Raw genomic sequence first — 14,945 nt, 5'->3', positions numbered from 1 at the left:
TCTCATTCTGCCTCCATGACGACGAGGAGCGGGTCAGCTGCCGAGCCGCAGCAGCTTCAACATAATTACCTCCATGTGTTACTCTGACACTAATGAAACAGTAAAAATTCACGAGTCGATCAGAGACGCTGCTGCAGATCAGAGAGGAGCGGCACCGCTTCATCCACACATCTGGACCAGAACCGCCAGATTACCTGATGCTCTGTTCAGATACGGAGAGGAACTGCAGCAAACGTCCGGGGAACTTTCTACATCAGCTGCAATAAACCGGAAAACAACGAGCGCTTTTCTTTGAAGGGCTGCTAATCTCAGCAAACCTCCAGGGATCCAGAAGGAAAAGGTCCGATAAGCACAACATGCCTGAGTTCCTGCAGAACCGGGCCTGAAACAGGAACCAACACAGACCGACAGGCTCAGACACAGATTCAACATCAGACCCATCAGAACCAGCAGAACATTTACTGATCTGGAATGTACACTGACACTTCACACACAACCAGAAATTCTGACCAACCGGTCTGGTACCAGACCTGCTCACAAGTCAGGTCCAGTCCACAAATCTTTTTCTCAGACAATCAAACCTGAAACCTGACCTCCTTTTCCTGTTGTCTGACTTCATCATCTCAATTTTCTCTCCTCCTGGGTCTCCTAGATTCAGAACCTCAGGTGCAGCTGAGGAGGAGTGAGGAAGAGGATGAGCTGTGATGATGAAAAGCTGAAATAATGAGGAAGCTGGGAGGGGTTGACTTTCCTGGGAAAACCTAGCTCTCTGGAAATCAGTGGCCAAAAGCTGCAATAATTCAGCACCCATCGCTCCCCCTATGATAACAACCCCCATAATGCACCACAATGCAACATAATACACCATAATGCTCCATAATGCGCCATAATGCTCCATAATGCTCCACAATGCACCATAATGCACCATAATGCTCCATAATGCACCATAATGCTCCATAATGCACCATAATGCACCATAATGCACCATAATACACCATAATGCTCCATAATGCTCCACAATGCACCATAATGCACCATAATGCTCCATAATGCACCATAATGCTCCACAATGCTCCATAATGCACCATAATGCTCCATAATGCTCCATAATGCACCATAATGCACCATAATGCTCCATAATGCTCCATAATGCTCCATAATGCACCATAATACACCATAATGCTCCATAATGCTCCACAATGCACCATAATGCACCATAATGCTCCATAATGCACCATAATGCTCCACAATGCTCCATAATGCACCATAATGCTCCATAATGCTCCATAATGCACCATAATACACCATAATGCTCCATAATGCTCCACAATGCACCATAATGCACCATAATGCTCCATAATGCACCATAATGCTCCACAATGCTCCATAATGCACCATAATGCTCCATAATGCTCCACAATGCACCATAATGCACCATAATGCTCCATAATGCACCATAATGCTCCACAATGCTCCATAATGCACCATAATGCACCACAATGCTCCATAATGCACCATAATGCTCCATAATGCACCATAATACACCACGATACACCATAATTAGGCTTGTCATGATAAATGATAAATCAATTAATCGCACGATAAATTAAACCTATCGACCTCATTTTAATTATCGGCTTTATCGTCTCTTTCTGCCTTTTTTCTTTATGTTGATGACACTGATTGAAAAAAGGCTCAGCTCCGGTGCTCTCCACTGACCCTCCCTTCCTCATTTCCTTAGTGTAATGTTCAGCGCACACTACACGAGTTGTCGGCCCATTTTCTAAACCTGAGACCACCATTAGCCGACAGAAATCCTAGGATAACGGTTCGATCGGGTTCGTAATGCCGTGTGGTGTCCAACAACGAGCACAAAATAATGGCTACAAGTCCAGTTAACTAATTTTAAAACCAGGCATTAATCAGTGCTTTACTAGAATCTACCTGTGATGCATGTGGCTGGAGTCAGCGTAAAGTCCTGACTGAATGAAAATCATTATAACCTATTTATGTCACGTTAACGAAGAACAGCTGAAAACCTACCGAGTTTATCAGCTGCGATAGCAATTTGGCTCCAACTCCTCTCCTTGTTTAGTTTTTATTCAAGTACGTTTATTGTTAATGGAGACTGAGAATCCATTTTATTTTTGTTTGTTTTGTTTATTTAGTTTATCAGTTCCAGTGTTATGTTATTTTGAAAATAAAGTGTATCTATGGCAGGAAATCACATGCATTATTAGTCATTTCCATTGTCAAAAGGTCTTGAAACAATATTATCGTTTATCGCAATAATTTTTTAGACAATCGCTCAGCAAAATTTGTTATCGTGACAGGCCTAAGCATAATGCTCCATAATTCACTATCCTACGCTGCAGCACTCAGTTGTCTGCAGTCATACAGCAAACGGCAAAAGTGTCCAACATGGAAACATCTTCATTTATTGATTCCTGAATCTGTTTGTCTCTCCATTATCGATCCTTTGCCGTTCCCTAGCAACAACCCTCTGGTCGATCCACTGTCAGTAAACATATCCAAACTGCTCTAAGACCCATCCACAAGAGAAGAAGAGCGTTTCCTGCCTTGGTAAGTGGTTGGGACGGTGGAGAAGTGTAAATGAAGAGCAGAAAGCTGCAGGAGGAATCCGTTTATCTCCTGCTCTGCTACAGGCTCCTTGTCATTCCTCGCAGAGTTTCTCGCCTTCGGCCAGATTCTCAGAGCGGAGCTGTCGGATCAAATCCTCAAGCTGCTCTAAGCCACGGGGAGGAAGACAGGCGGGAATGTGGGAAATGCTCCGATCCCAACGCTCCGACCCCAACATTCTTACCAAACGCTCCAACCCCAACATTCTTACCAAACGCTCCGACCCCAACGCTCCGACCCCAAAGCCCCGACCCCAACGCTCCAACCCCAACAATCTTACCAAACGCTCCGACCCCAACGCTCCGACCCCAACATTCTTACCAAACGCTCCGACCCCATCGTTCTTACCAAACGCTCCGACCCCAACGCTCCGACCCCAAAGCCCCGACCCCAACGCTCCAACCCCAACAATCTTACCAAACGCTCCGATCCAACGCTCCGACCCCAACGTTCCGACCCCAACGTTCCGACCCCAACATTCTTACCAAACGCTCTCACCCCAACGTTCTTACCAAACGCTCTCACCCCAACGTTCTTACCAAACGCTCTCACCCCAACGTTCTTACCAAACGCTCTGACCCCAACGCCCCGACCCCAACGTTCCGACCCCAACGTTCCGACCCCAACATTCTTACCAAACGCTCCGATCCAACGCTCCGACCCCAACGCCCCGACCCCAACGTTCCGACCCCAACGCTCCGACCCCAACGTTCCGACCCCAACGTTCTTACCAAACGCTCCGACCACAAAGGCTCCGACCCCAGCGTTCTGACCCAACGCTCCGATCCAACGCTCTGACCCCAATGCTCCGATCCAACGCTCCGACCCCAACGCTTGGTACCTTTAGCTGCCACTGACAGAAGCAGGAGGAGAGGGAAATGCCATCTGGACCGGACATCAGACAGGTTGCTACCAGGATCCATAGGAACGTGTGTGAGGATTGTTGTACAAACCTGGAGACACATGGCTTTGGACGGGTCAACGCTGCAGGATCGGGTTTGTTGGTTCTGGACATTCTGAAGCCAGAAATATTGGTTCTGGTTCTGTGATCCAGATGAACACACCTAACAGGAGTTACACTGAGCATGCTCAGTAGGTTTCTAAATGTGTTGTGCTGTCAGAACCAGAACCATTAGAACCTCTGAGGGCAACCAGAACTTCAGCATCACTATGGACATTCTGGTCCGGCCCGAATGACTCGTCTCCTGCCTGATGAGAGGTGAACGCCGTGCCAGACCCCCTGCTGGGTTCCCGAGGAGCAGAACCGCCTCTCTATCTGGGTTGGGATCTCAGATTAGCATTGCAAAAGCAGTCGGCCATTGTTGGCGTCCGCGGCGGCTGGAAGACGATAAACGGTGTTTAACAGACAGCCGAACACGCCGGGCTCCTTCAGCGCCCGACGCCATGACATTTACTTATCGCTCGCCGCCGCCCTCATCTGACCTTTCTGCTGCTTTGAATGACATCTGGATATTCTGAGGAATAATCGCAGGCAGTAAACGCTTCGATGGCGAGCGAGATACAGCGCACAATGAGTCTGAAGGGCGAGAGGAGAGAGGGGGTGGGGAGGATCTGGGGAGGCCCGGAGTGCTGGTCCGGTTCCAGATAGAGAACCTGAACCTCCCTAACGCCAGGAGAACCAGAGAGGAGAACCTTCTCTTCATAACATCACTGCAGTCAGAACCTGATCCTGGCTCCAGTTAGAGGTTAGTGGTCTCCTATAGAGAGTGGACCGGGTGGACCAGAACCGGACTGCAGACCCACCTGGAGTCATGAAGAGGAGGCAGACAGGTGAGGAAGGTTGTTTGTCACCATGGAAACTCACCGGTGTAGACGAAGCGACCCGGTGCTCCTTTGCAGAACTGTTTGGACTTATATGACAGCGTGACCTCCACGACCCCGGGGATGTGCCGGGGCGGAGTCTGGACCCGGATGGCGTGGGGCGTGATGAGCTGCATGGAGAACCGAGGAAAACCAGGTCATCATCATCATCATCATCACTTTCATCAACATCATCATCATCATCAACCCAACCCGGTTCTGGAGTCAGAACCAACCCAACCCTCTAGAACCTCGCAGAACTCTTCTTCTGCCCCTAAAACTCTCGGGGGTTCTGCAGGGTTTTGGTTAGTTCTAGAACCTGTAGAGGCGGCCTCTGGTTCTGATATCAGAACCACCAACTGGGTCAGGTTGTTCCACATGTCAGAAACCAACTTCAGGGTCCACATATTTACTCAGAGCCATGAAGGGTTCTGCTCTGATGTGGTTCTGGTTCAGTAGGCTTCAGCCGGATCTGTTCAGCTGAATGGGTTCTTATGTAGAATCCATACATCTGAGTCAGTAACCAGATCATCAGCAGAACTCTGGAGAACCGGACTGAACCTTGATGGTTCTGGAGAGTTGAACCAGCGACAAGTCTAGATGCTGCTGGACACCAGATGGAGGTTCTGGACCGGTTCTGCAGTATGATGACCCGTCAGGAGCGACCGGAAGAAGCAGCAGGTTATCTCCAATCTGAGTCGCCGCCATTGATCAAAGCGTGTGATGATGATGATGATGATGATGATGATGATGGAGGCGGCTCCTTCCTCTCCAGGTGTTCTGCTCTTCTGGACCCGCTCCAATATTTGATGTGCTGCAGCTCAGCGCCGCATCTGGATGCTTCCCATGGACCTGATGATGATGATGATGATGATGATGATGATGATGATGATGGATCCGAGCAGCATTCTTAGTGGGTCCAAATCACTGAACTGGTTCTGGTTCTGATTCGGAGTAAACTTCACGACTTCACCAGCTGGGATTTAAATCCTGGAAAATGGAACAGGAAAACTTCCGTTGGATGCTGAGGTTGGATGCTGAGGTTGGATGCTGAGGTTGGATGCTGAGGTTGGATGCTGAGGTTGGATGCTGCGGTTGGATGCTGAGGTTGGATGCTGCGGTTTGATGCTGTGGTTGCTGAGGTTGGATGCTCCGGTTGGATGCTCCGGTTGGATGCTGCGGTTGGATGCTGCGGTTGGATGCTGTGGTTTGATGCTGTGGTTGGATGCTGAGGTTGGATGCTGCGGTTTGATGCTCCAGTTGGATGCTGCGGTTGGATGCTGTGGTTGGATGCTGAGGTTGGATGCTGTGGTTTGATGCTGTGGTTGCTGAGGTTGGATGCTGCGGTTGGATGCTGCGGTTGGATGCTCCGGTTGGATGCTGCGGTTGGATGCTGCGGTTGGATGCTCCGGTTGGATGCTGTGGTTTGATGCTGTGGTTGCTGAGGTTGGATGCTGCGGTTGGATGCTGAGGTTGGATGCTGCGGTTTGATGCTGAGGTTGGATGCTGAGGTTGGATGCTGCGGTTGGATGCTGAGGTTGGATGCTGCGGTTTGATGCTGTGGTTGCTGAGGTTGGATGCTCCGGTTGGATGCTCCGGTTGGATGCTGCGGTTGGATGCTGCGGTTGGATGCTGTGGTTTGATGCTGTGGTTGGATGCTGAGGTTGGATGCTGCGGTTTGATGCTCCAGTTGGATGCTGCGGTTGGATGCTGTGGTTGGATGCTGAGGTTGGATGCTGTGGTTTGATGCTGTGGTTGCTGAGGTTGGATGCTGCGGTTGGATGCTGCGGTTGGATGCTCCGGTTGGATGCTGCGGTTGGATGCTGCGGTTGGATGCTCCGGTTGGATGCTGTGGTTTGATGCTGTGGTTGCTGAGGTTGGATGCTGCGGTTGGATGCTGAGGTTGGATGCTGCGGTTTTATGCTGAGGTTGGATGCTGCGGTTGGATGCTGTGGTTGGATGCTGAGGTTGGATGCTGCGGTTGGATGCTGCGGTTGGATGCTGTGGTTTGATGCTGTGGTTGCTGAGGTTGGATGCTGCGGTTGGATGCTGTGGTTCAATGCTGCGGTTTGATGCTCCAGTTGGATGCTGTGGTTTGATGCTGTGGTTGCTGAGGTTGGATGCTGCGGTTGGATGCTGAGGTTGGATGCTGCGGTTTGATGCTCCAGTTGGATGCTGCGGTTGGATGCTGAGGTTCAATGCTGCGGTTTGATGCTCCAGTTGGATGCATGTTTGCAGAAGGAAGAAACGCTCTACTAGCTGCTGCTCAGTTAAAAACTAAAACAAGTTAAAGAATTTCCAGAGGAACCCAGTCACTGGGCAGAACCAGAACCAGAACAGACCCGGAGCAGCGTTACAGAAAAACCCGACCGGACCAGAACCGGACATGGAAATGGCCCTGACCTCGCTCCAGACCAGCATGGTGCCGAAGACGACCTGCAGGCCGTCGAAGAAGTTGTCGCCGATGAGGATGACGGTGGCGCCGCCGGTGGTCCAGCCTTCGCTCGGACTGATGGCCTTGATGCACGGCGTGGCTGCTTGGAGACACACACACACACAACGGCAGCGTCACTATGTGACCTCTGACCTCTCCACGCCAACAAGGTCCGATCTACATGTTCAGAAAAACATGAAGGCGGCCGAGCGACAAATGAACCATTTCCAAGTAAGTCGCTGCTCCGAGTTCATCAACAAATCTGGATGAAAGCCGGAAAAGCTCAACAGGCGAAACAAACGCTGCAGCTGCTGCAGTGGAGCGCGCCACATTCAGGGAGCGACTTCTGGAGCCGCAACAAAAGGACAAAAGGAGGGGGTGGGGGGCAGAGAGGGGCGACGGAGACAACGGGGGGCGGGGGGGGCACAGAAACAGGCTGGGGGGGCAGGCGGTTTGCTGGCATTTTATCTCGGAGCTCCAGCAGACGGAGCAGCAGCAGATGTTGGAGCTTTATCGCCTCTGAAAACATCCCAGCCTGGAGACAACGAGGCCACGGGGCCCCTACAGGACACTACGGGCCCCTACAGGACACTACGGGCCCCTACAGGACACTACGGGCCCCTACAGGACACTAAGGGGCCCCTACAGGACACTACGGGCCCCTACAGGACACTAAGGGGCCCCTACAGGACACTACGGGCCCCTACAGGACACTACGGGCCCCTACAGGACACTAAGGGGCCCCTACAGGACACTACGGGCCCCTACAGGACACTACGGGCCCCTACAGGACACTAAGGGGCCCCTACAGGACACTACGGGCCCCTACAGGACACTAAGGGGCCCCTACAGGACACTACGGGCCCCTACAGGACACTAAGGGGCCCCTACAGGACACTAAGGGGCCCCTACAGGACACTACGGGCCCCTACAGGACACTAAGGGGCCCCTACAGGACACTACGGGCCCCTACAGGACACTAAGGGGCCCCTACAGGACACTAAGGGGCCCCTACAGGACACTACGGGCCCCTACAGGACACTACGGGCCCCTACAGGACACTACGGGCCCCTACAGGACACTAAGGGGCCCCTACAGGACACTACGGGCCCCTACAGGACACTAAGGGGCCCCTACAGGACACTAAGGGGCCCCTACAGGACACTACGGGCCCCTACAGGACACTAAGGGGCCCCTACAGGACACTAAGGGGCCCCTACAGGACACTACGGGCCCCTACAGGACACTAAGGGGCCCCTACAGGACACTAAGGGGCCCCTACAGGACACTACGGGCCCCTACAGGACCCTAAGGGGCCCCTACAGGACACTACGGGCCCCTACAAGACACTAAGGGGCCCCTATGGGAGACTGTGGGGCCATTTGGACGGAACGGGACGCGGCCGGGTCGGATCTGCTGGTTCTGATGGATGGCTTACCTTCGGATGGGTCCAGGCGCCGGGCGCGGCGGCCATGTTTGGAGTTGTTGTGGACGAACATGTTGTCAGAGACGGCCAGGACATGTCCGTCCACATTGACTGTCGTGGACACCACCACCTGGGAACCAGAAGTGGGACCAAGTCACTGTTCTGCAAGTCTCAAGTCTTTGTCCTCAAGTCGTCAGCTTGGAATTTCAAGTCCTTTCGAGTCATTTTTTTAAAACAGTGTTCCAATTATGCTAAATGTAAATAATAGACTGTGTGTTATTTTTAAAATCAAACATGAAATAGACTCATTGCAAATAAAGCACAGTGGTTTTCAATTTGGATGTGATGGTAAAATAAATATCTGTCAGTCCAAGTGGGTTAAATTACAGCTAGTTTCACTACTCAGTATTGATAAAACATGTTGCCTGAATCACTAACCAAGACACCAAATAATGAGCTGCATTACCATCCAGAAACACTCAGAACTGCCCCGCAGCGTTACCTTCAGGATCCTTACAATTGTACGTTTTACTGTTCCAGCAATTTCTGAAGGAGAGCAAAATTACCTGGTTTTGATTTGTTTTCTAGCAAAATTATAACACTTGGAGATGGGTTCTGTGCAACAACCATCACGCCACCATTTGAAGAGATATAACTGAAGAAAAGTAGACTTAATGCACTGACTGCAGTAAACTATTTATTGGGGCCTGCCATAAGCAATGCATAGGGAGAGCAGTGACTGACCTGCAAGCAGGTCAGTCACTGCCTCCATGCATTGCATGGCAGGCACCTATTGTTCTACACCTAATAGAATGTCTCTTTATTATTATTATTATTATAATAAATATAATTTATTATTCTTCCATTACCGTTAATGCGGCTTGTACCGCTGCGTGCCCAACCACAAAAATGGTATCAAAACGTGCGGCTCGATCCCGGCAAGTGAGCTATTATTTTTATTGGGATTCTGTGTAAAAATGACATAAATTGAGAAAAACGAAAAAACTGGAGTCTGAGGAACTCACAGCATCACTAAGATTTCTCTCTGAAACACACACACAGCACAGTGGAGGTCTGACTCCAAAACTCTGTTTAACTCCCCCTCACAGGCACAAAAAGCGGCCTATTGATCTCAAAGTTGGTCATGACATAGATACACATGCCTGCTCCTGTAAAATGTTTTCAAAATTTTCCTAGGGCTTATGGTTTTTTGTCAGGGTCCTGAGACCGACGCTGGGTGTCTCACAAGTATAGAAACCAGGGAGAGAGCCAGCCCAGGTGCAGATAATTAATTACCATAGCAACGGGTCCTAGACAGAGGCAGTGAGTATTCCCACAGCGCTGATTCAGATCTCACAATGCATTGTGGGAAGAATACATATTTCCTGTGACTTTTCATGTTTTGCTTACATAAAATTATTTGTCTGAATTTTTGAGTGTAAATTAAAATCTTTACTATGAAAATTGAAATTGTTTTTAGAAATTAACTATTACCAACTTTCTTCATGTTCTTTATTTTGGACCATGAGTGAGAACCACATGTGCGAAGCTTATAGTCGTCGGTCTCGCTTTTCAATGGTGACACATATATCATAATATACCTGATAATATTCACAGCTACTCTGTGCTGGTGTATGTCAGACCTGCTTATATCTATTTTTCATGACAAATTTGAAACGCTGGGTTTAAAGGGATGGGCACAGGTGGCAGGCCCCTTAAAATTTCTGCAGGAATATTCTAGTTGTCAATATAATTTCCCCAATGGGCTCTTTGCACCTCAGCTTCCGCGTTCGGGGTAAAGCGGCTCGATTGTTTCCGATCCAATACAAATATCATTTACAATAGGTGCTGCAGGGCTTGGCCAAGGTCTGTACATCGATCCGAAGCCCCAACAAGTCAGCTGGAGAAAGGTTTTAAGATGTTCTCCTCGTTATGCATTTAGTGATACGAAGATGAGTTTTACTTAAACTTTGTGGCTAACATTAACGTTAGCTTATGCTAGTAGGCAATATTCTCGGACATTGTTCTTGTAAAATGTGCTATTTAAGTATCTAAACATTCTAACGGACAATGTATTTATCTTATTTTCAAGTATATTATGTCTGTTTATTGTCGTTAGTGTCACAGACTAATGGGGAGGTTCCGGTTCGGGCTTTTAGCTTCCGAAGCCTGACGAAGCTCAACAAGCCTCATAGCTTGACAGTAGCGCAGCTCTGGTGTCAGAGATCTGGTTCAGCTGTTCAGGTTCAAAGTTGCTGCTTTTAGAAAAATATGACCGTGTTGCTTCATGTCTCCGTGTTATTTCGTTTTATTACCTTTGCGTCTGCCTCTGGTCTGCTCTCTCGTTCCCATAAACTCTTTCAGGCTGAATACAGAAGTGATTCCATGGAAATAACTCAGGGAGGCTCCTTTATTTACCATCCGTATCCCCGGTAGTTTTAGGCTGATCCGGAGTGAAGTGAAGGCTGCAAACTTTGCTGTGCGGCGTTAGCTGGTAGCGACAGATATTTACAAGCCATCTTCTTAATTCAGGATCGCTTGGAAATTAACGAAAACTTAAAAGCCCATTATATTAGGAAGACAACAATGTTAATAGTATTGTTTTTTTGCAACTGAAATACGACTTAGTCTTTTCTACCAGTCATGGTAACTGAAAGCGGAAAAAAGTGAGCCGCCTTAGCTCCTGGAGATGTGACGTCAACGCCTTAGGTGCAAAGAGCCCATATAGATGTCTTCAAATACACCCATACCTGTCAAATTTTGGATTTGAGAAGAATATGGAAAATGTCTCTGTCCAGTGCTGCTGTCAGAGGAGGGGGGAGTAAAACTAACGTAAGAGCCGTGGGGGGAGGAGGGATATTTAAGGAAAAATACAACGGGAGCAGGGTGGGAAAAGGGGTAAAACACAGTTTCCCTTATGAATCCACCATCCATCCTGTGATGGAACTGGACCCAGTTCATCATTATAATGGGACAGAGAAACTCTCTTCCCTGAGTTCAGTACAGAACCTGCTTTCTGATCCGGACCCCGCTCACTGTCCACCGGCTTCCTGAGCTAACACAGAGCACATTAGCTTCCTGAGCTAACACAGAGCACATTAGCTTACTGAGCTAACACGGAGCACATTAGCTTCCTGAGCTACACAGAGCGCATTACCTTCCTGAGCTAACACGGAGCACATTAGCTTCCTGAGCTAACACAGAGCACATTAGCTTACTGAGCTAACACGGAGCACATTAGCTTCCTGAGCTAACACGGTAAACATTAATGTCAATACGTTTGAATCACCGGATTTATACAGCATGATTAAACATAGCATAGAGGTGAAATATAAGCGGCATCACCAATGTAACCCAGAGTTGCTAACACGACATTAGCTAGCCAGTTGTCTCATAGTAAAAGAAAAGTACCGTTTACCTCTTTGTGCAACTTTAAATGCCGAACAGTTGGAAGTTGTATCTCCATCTGAGATCCTGGTCTTGCAGGTTTTGCATGTTTCACTCCGTTTTTAGTTGGATATTTCACGATTGATGTACCCAAAAGAAATTACTCACAGGAGTATATCTGCTTTGGGTGTTTTTTCGTGTCTCGTTTTTTTCGTTGTTATTAAATCCAGTTAATTTGATTAGTTGTGCTGCAGCTACGCACACATAGACACGGAGTGTAGAAAAACAAAGGGAAGGTCTGCGCCTGCTAATACGGAATGAGTGAAATGAATTAATGGGGCCACTTTATAAATAACGTAGTTTAAATTTGAAGACTTTGGGTAAAATATCAAGTCTTTTCAAGTAAAGAGCTTCAAGTCAAGTCCCAAGTCAATGGCATGAAAGTCAAAGTCAAGTCCGAGTCTTTCAGCATTTTTTCCAACTCTTAATTTTAACGACTGGAGTCCCCACCTCCGCTGGGGACAGGCAGGTTTTAGGGGGTGGGGCTTAACGAACCCGACCAGAACACCTGGCGCCGGGCGCTCACCTGGAACCGCCTCATGTCCCGGGGGTTCCCTGCGTTTTTCAGGCAGTTCTGGTTGCACTTCAGGAAGAACTTCAGGAAGAACCTGGAGGGAAACACAAGGTTTGGATCAGTTCTGGATTGGTTCTGGTTCAGGTTTCATTAGATTAGAACCTCCTCTGATGAACCGGGTCAGAACCGCCAAGCAGAGCAGCTGGCCTGAAACCGGCCAGGAATTAATCAATCAAATTGTAATCGAAATTCTTTTTGCTGCTCAATTATTCAATAAATGAGCTGAACTTCAGGTTTTTCTATTCTTTAATCTACAGGTTCTCCATCAGGTTGGAGCAAAGTGTTCTTCTGTCTGTTCATCTTTCCAGAGTTTTTCTGATGGACCTTCTTTAGGAATGTGGATGCTGACATTAGCGTCAGCTGCTACATGTTAGCATTCAGATTCTAATTTAGCCTATCATAGTTTTGCTGATAGGCTAACTGCTTTTAGCCTCCAAAGTCACGATGATAAAACAAAATGAAGTTTGATAAAGTAATAAGCAGTCGTGGGAAGTAACGAAGTACTGTACTTCGTTACTGTACTTAAGTACAATTTTCATGTATCTGTACTTTACTTAAGTAGATTTAATAATGGGTACTTTCTACTTTTACTCCACTACATTTTACAGTAAGTATCTGTACTTTCTACTGCACTACATTTCTAGAGAACTGTCGCGTTTCTCGTTACATCCAAGTCTCATTTGTGAAGTTCAGGGTCTTAAGGTGGCGCCGTAAAATCGGAGCAATAACGTGACTTAGTGTCTGTTGTCACCCATCGCCTCCACCTTTACTCGCGCGCGGAGCTCCAGACATGCGCAGTGGTTTCCTCTGAGCGGGAGAAGATGTCTAACTAATCGATAATAACTGCATAAATCATAAGATATGGCGACATGTAAAACCAGCAGCGCTTCGCTTTCACAGACGGTGGGACTTTGTCCAACTTTTAGCGTCACTTGGAAGGAAAGCTTAAAGAAAGGTAAGATCTGTGGACGTGATGCTAGCAAAGCTAGCTGTACAGAGACACATGTTGCATCTGCGATGAAAAAAAGTTGTCACTCATGCGCTGAATTATTGGGTGGAGGTGTTGACTGAGGTGTTCATATATGGTACAACGCTGTGACCAAAGTGCAATATAGTGATATGACATTCAGGAACGATCCGATTCTTCTGGACAGATCTTTACTGATTAAATTTATTTCAGCTCTAAGTATTTAATATCTAGGTGTTTTATGGGAATGTGGATCTTTCAGATCAATTTGAGAAGCAATTTTGAAGGTAAAACTTAATGTTCTCCCTCACCCACCTTCTTTCCATCCCCTTTCTGATGGATTTCTTTCAAAATAAAAGCCACTAGTGGCAAAAAAAAAAGTGAAGTTCATGCTATGTTAGGACAGGAGACAAGATGTTTCCATCCCTGAAATTATGATGCATAGAATCACATATCTAAGTTTAAACTATGTTACAGAGTAAACATAATAAAAGCATGCTTTATCTGTGGCATTGTTCAATACAATGGCACATTTCTGATGTATAAAAATTAAATACGATCGGTTCACTTAATGATATTAGTGATTAGGTTATCCATTCAGCAAGTACTTTTACTTTTAATACTTAAGTATTTTTAAAAGCCAGTACTTTTTTACTTTTACTTAAGTACATTTTTTGAGTACTTTCTCCACCACTGGTAATAAGAATCTCCAGAAAACACCAAAAACTAGCAATATGAATAAAAACCAACACATGCATGATTTCTCTACATCCATATTCTCACCCACTTATCTCTGTGGGGTCATGAGCGTGCTGGTGCCTATCTCCAAAGGTCAAAGGTCAAGATGCAGGGTCACCTGGACCCCGGTGGGAGGAAGCCACAGACCCACAGGAAGAACATGCTAACTCCGTGCAGAATGACGCGGGCTGCTAGTCGATGTAGCTGTGCATCAGATTTATGGTCGTACCAGGAACACGTGAAACCAAAGGTTCCAGCTCAGGACTACTGTATGCTTAAAAAAAGACATTTATTCTGTTAAAACTTTTAAAATCTGTGTCATTAATTGATCAAAATTAACGGGTCAAAGCTCAGCTTTATGTGGTTCTCCAGACACTGCAGGGCCACATAAAGCGCTACGACGGGCCACAGTTGGTCCCCAAGCCTTGAGTTTGACTCAGTTTGATAAAACTTCATAGCTTAATAATAACAGAGTGAATTTATTGCTGATCAACAATCAGCAAACTATGATTTTATGTTTTATTTTGACAGTCAGAATGTGACAGGAAGTGGCCACGCCCCTCTCTGCTGCTGATGGAGACACTGTGATGAAGATGGTCGCCTGATTTACACCTGGCAGCAGAGGGGCATCAATATCAGGGGCGGAGGGGTATCTGGATGGATGTCGGCCATAATGCCTCCGCCGTGTAATCTGTGCTCATCCGTCTCCTCTTCCTGTTTAATCGCCACATTATGACAGTAATAATCCAGTGTTACAACAGACATGTCACATTAACCAGGGGATAACCTTGGGAGGCCCCGCCCCCTGCAGCAAGGCATGCTGGGAAACCTGGAGGAGCAGGTTCCACACGCAGAGCAACAGAGCTGCAGGTCAGGAGGTCAGAGGTCAGGTTTGCCT

At 47.6% G+C, this 14,945-nt stretch overlaps 1 protein-coding gene across 6 annotated transcripts in view; it reads right to left on the bottom strand.

Annotated features, from left to right (window-relative positions):
- LOC106911428 (transcription factor COE3-like) overlaps positions 1-14,945 on the bottom strand; it is a 114,514-nt gene that overhangs the window by 28,222 nt on the left and 71,347 nt on the right. For 4 of the 6 annotated variants that reach the window (XM_088009317.1, XM_088009316.1, XM_088009315.1 and 1 more), the window contains exons 7-10: positions 12,295-12,376; positions 8,334-8,451; positions 6,865-6,998; positions 4,466-4,592 (exon numbers count right to left, since the gene is read on the bottom strand). In XM_088009317.1, the coding sequence (XP_087865443.1) occupies positions 4,466-4,592; positions 6,865-6,998; positions 8,334-8,451; positions 12,295-12,376 (461 nt within the window). Of the gene's footprint in view, positions 1-4,465; positions 4,593-6,864; positions 6,999-8,312; positions 8,452-12,294; positions 12,377-14,945 lie in introns of all 6 variants that reach the window. The other 2 variants (XM_088009314.1, XM_088009319.1) reach the window with 2 other exon arrangements.

Source organism: Poecilia mexicana, unplaced genomic scaffold (genome assembly GCF_051168715.1).
Source record: "Poecilia mexicana isolate PSO_F unplaced genomic scaffold, ASM5116871v1 scaffold_10, whole genome shotgun sequence".
NCBI classification, from domain to species: Eukaryota; Metazoa; Chordata; class Actinopteri; order Cyprinodontiformes; family Poeciliidae; genus Poecilia; species Poecilia mexicana.
Note: the sequence above shows the minus strand (reverse complement) of the source record. Positions and strands in the feature narration are given on the sequence as shown.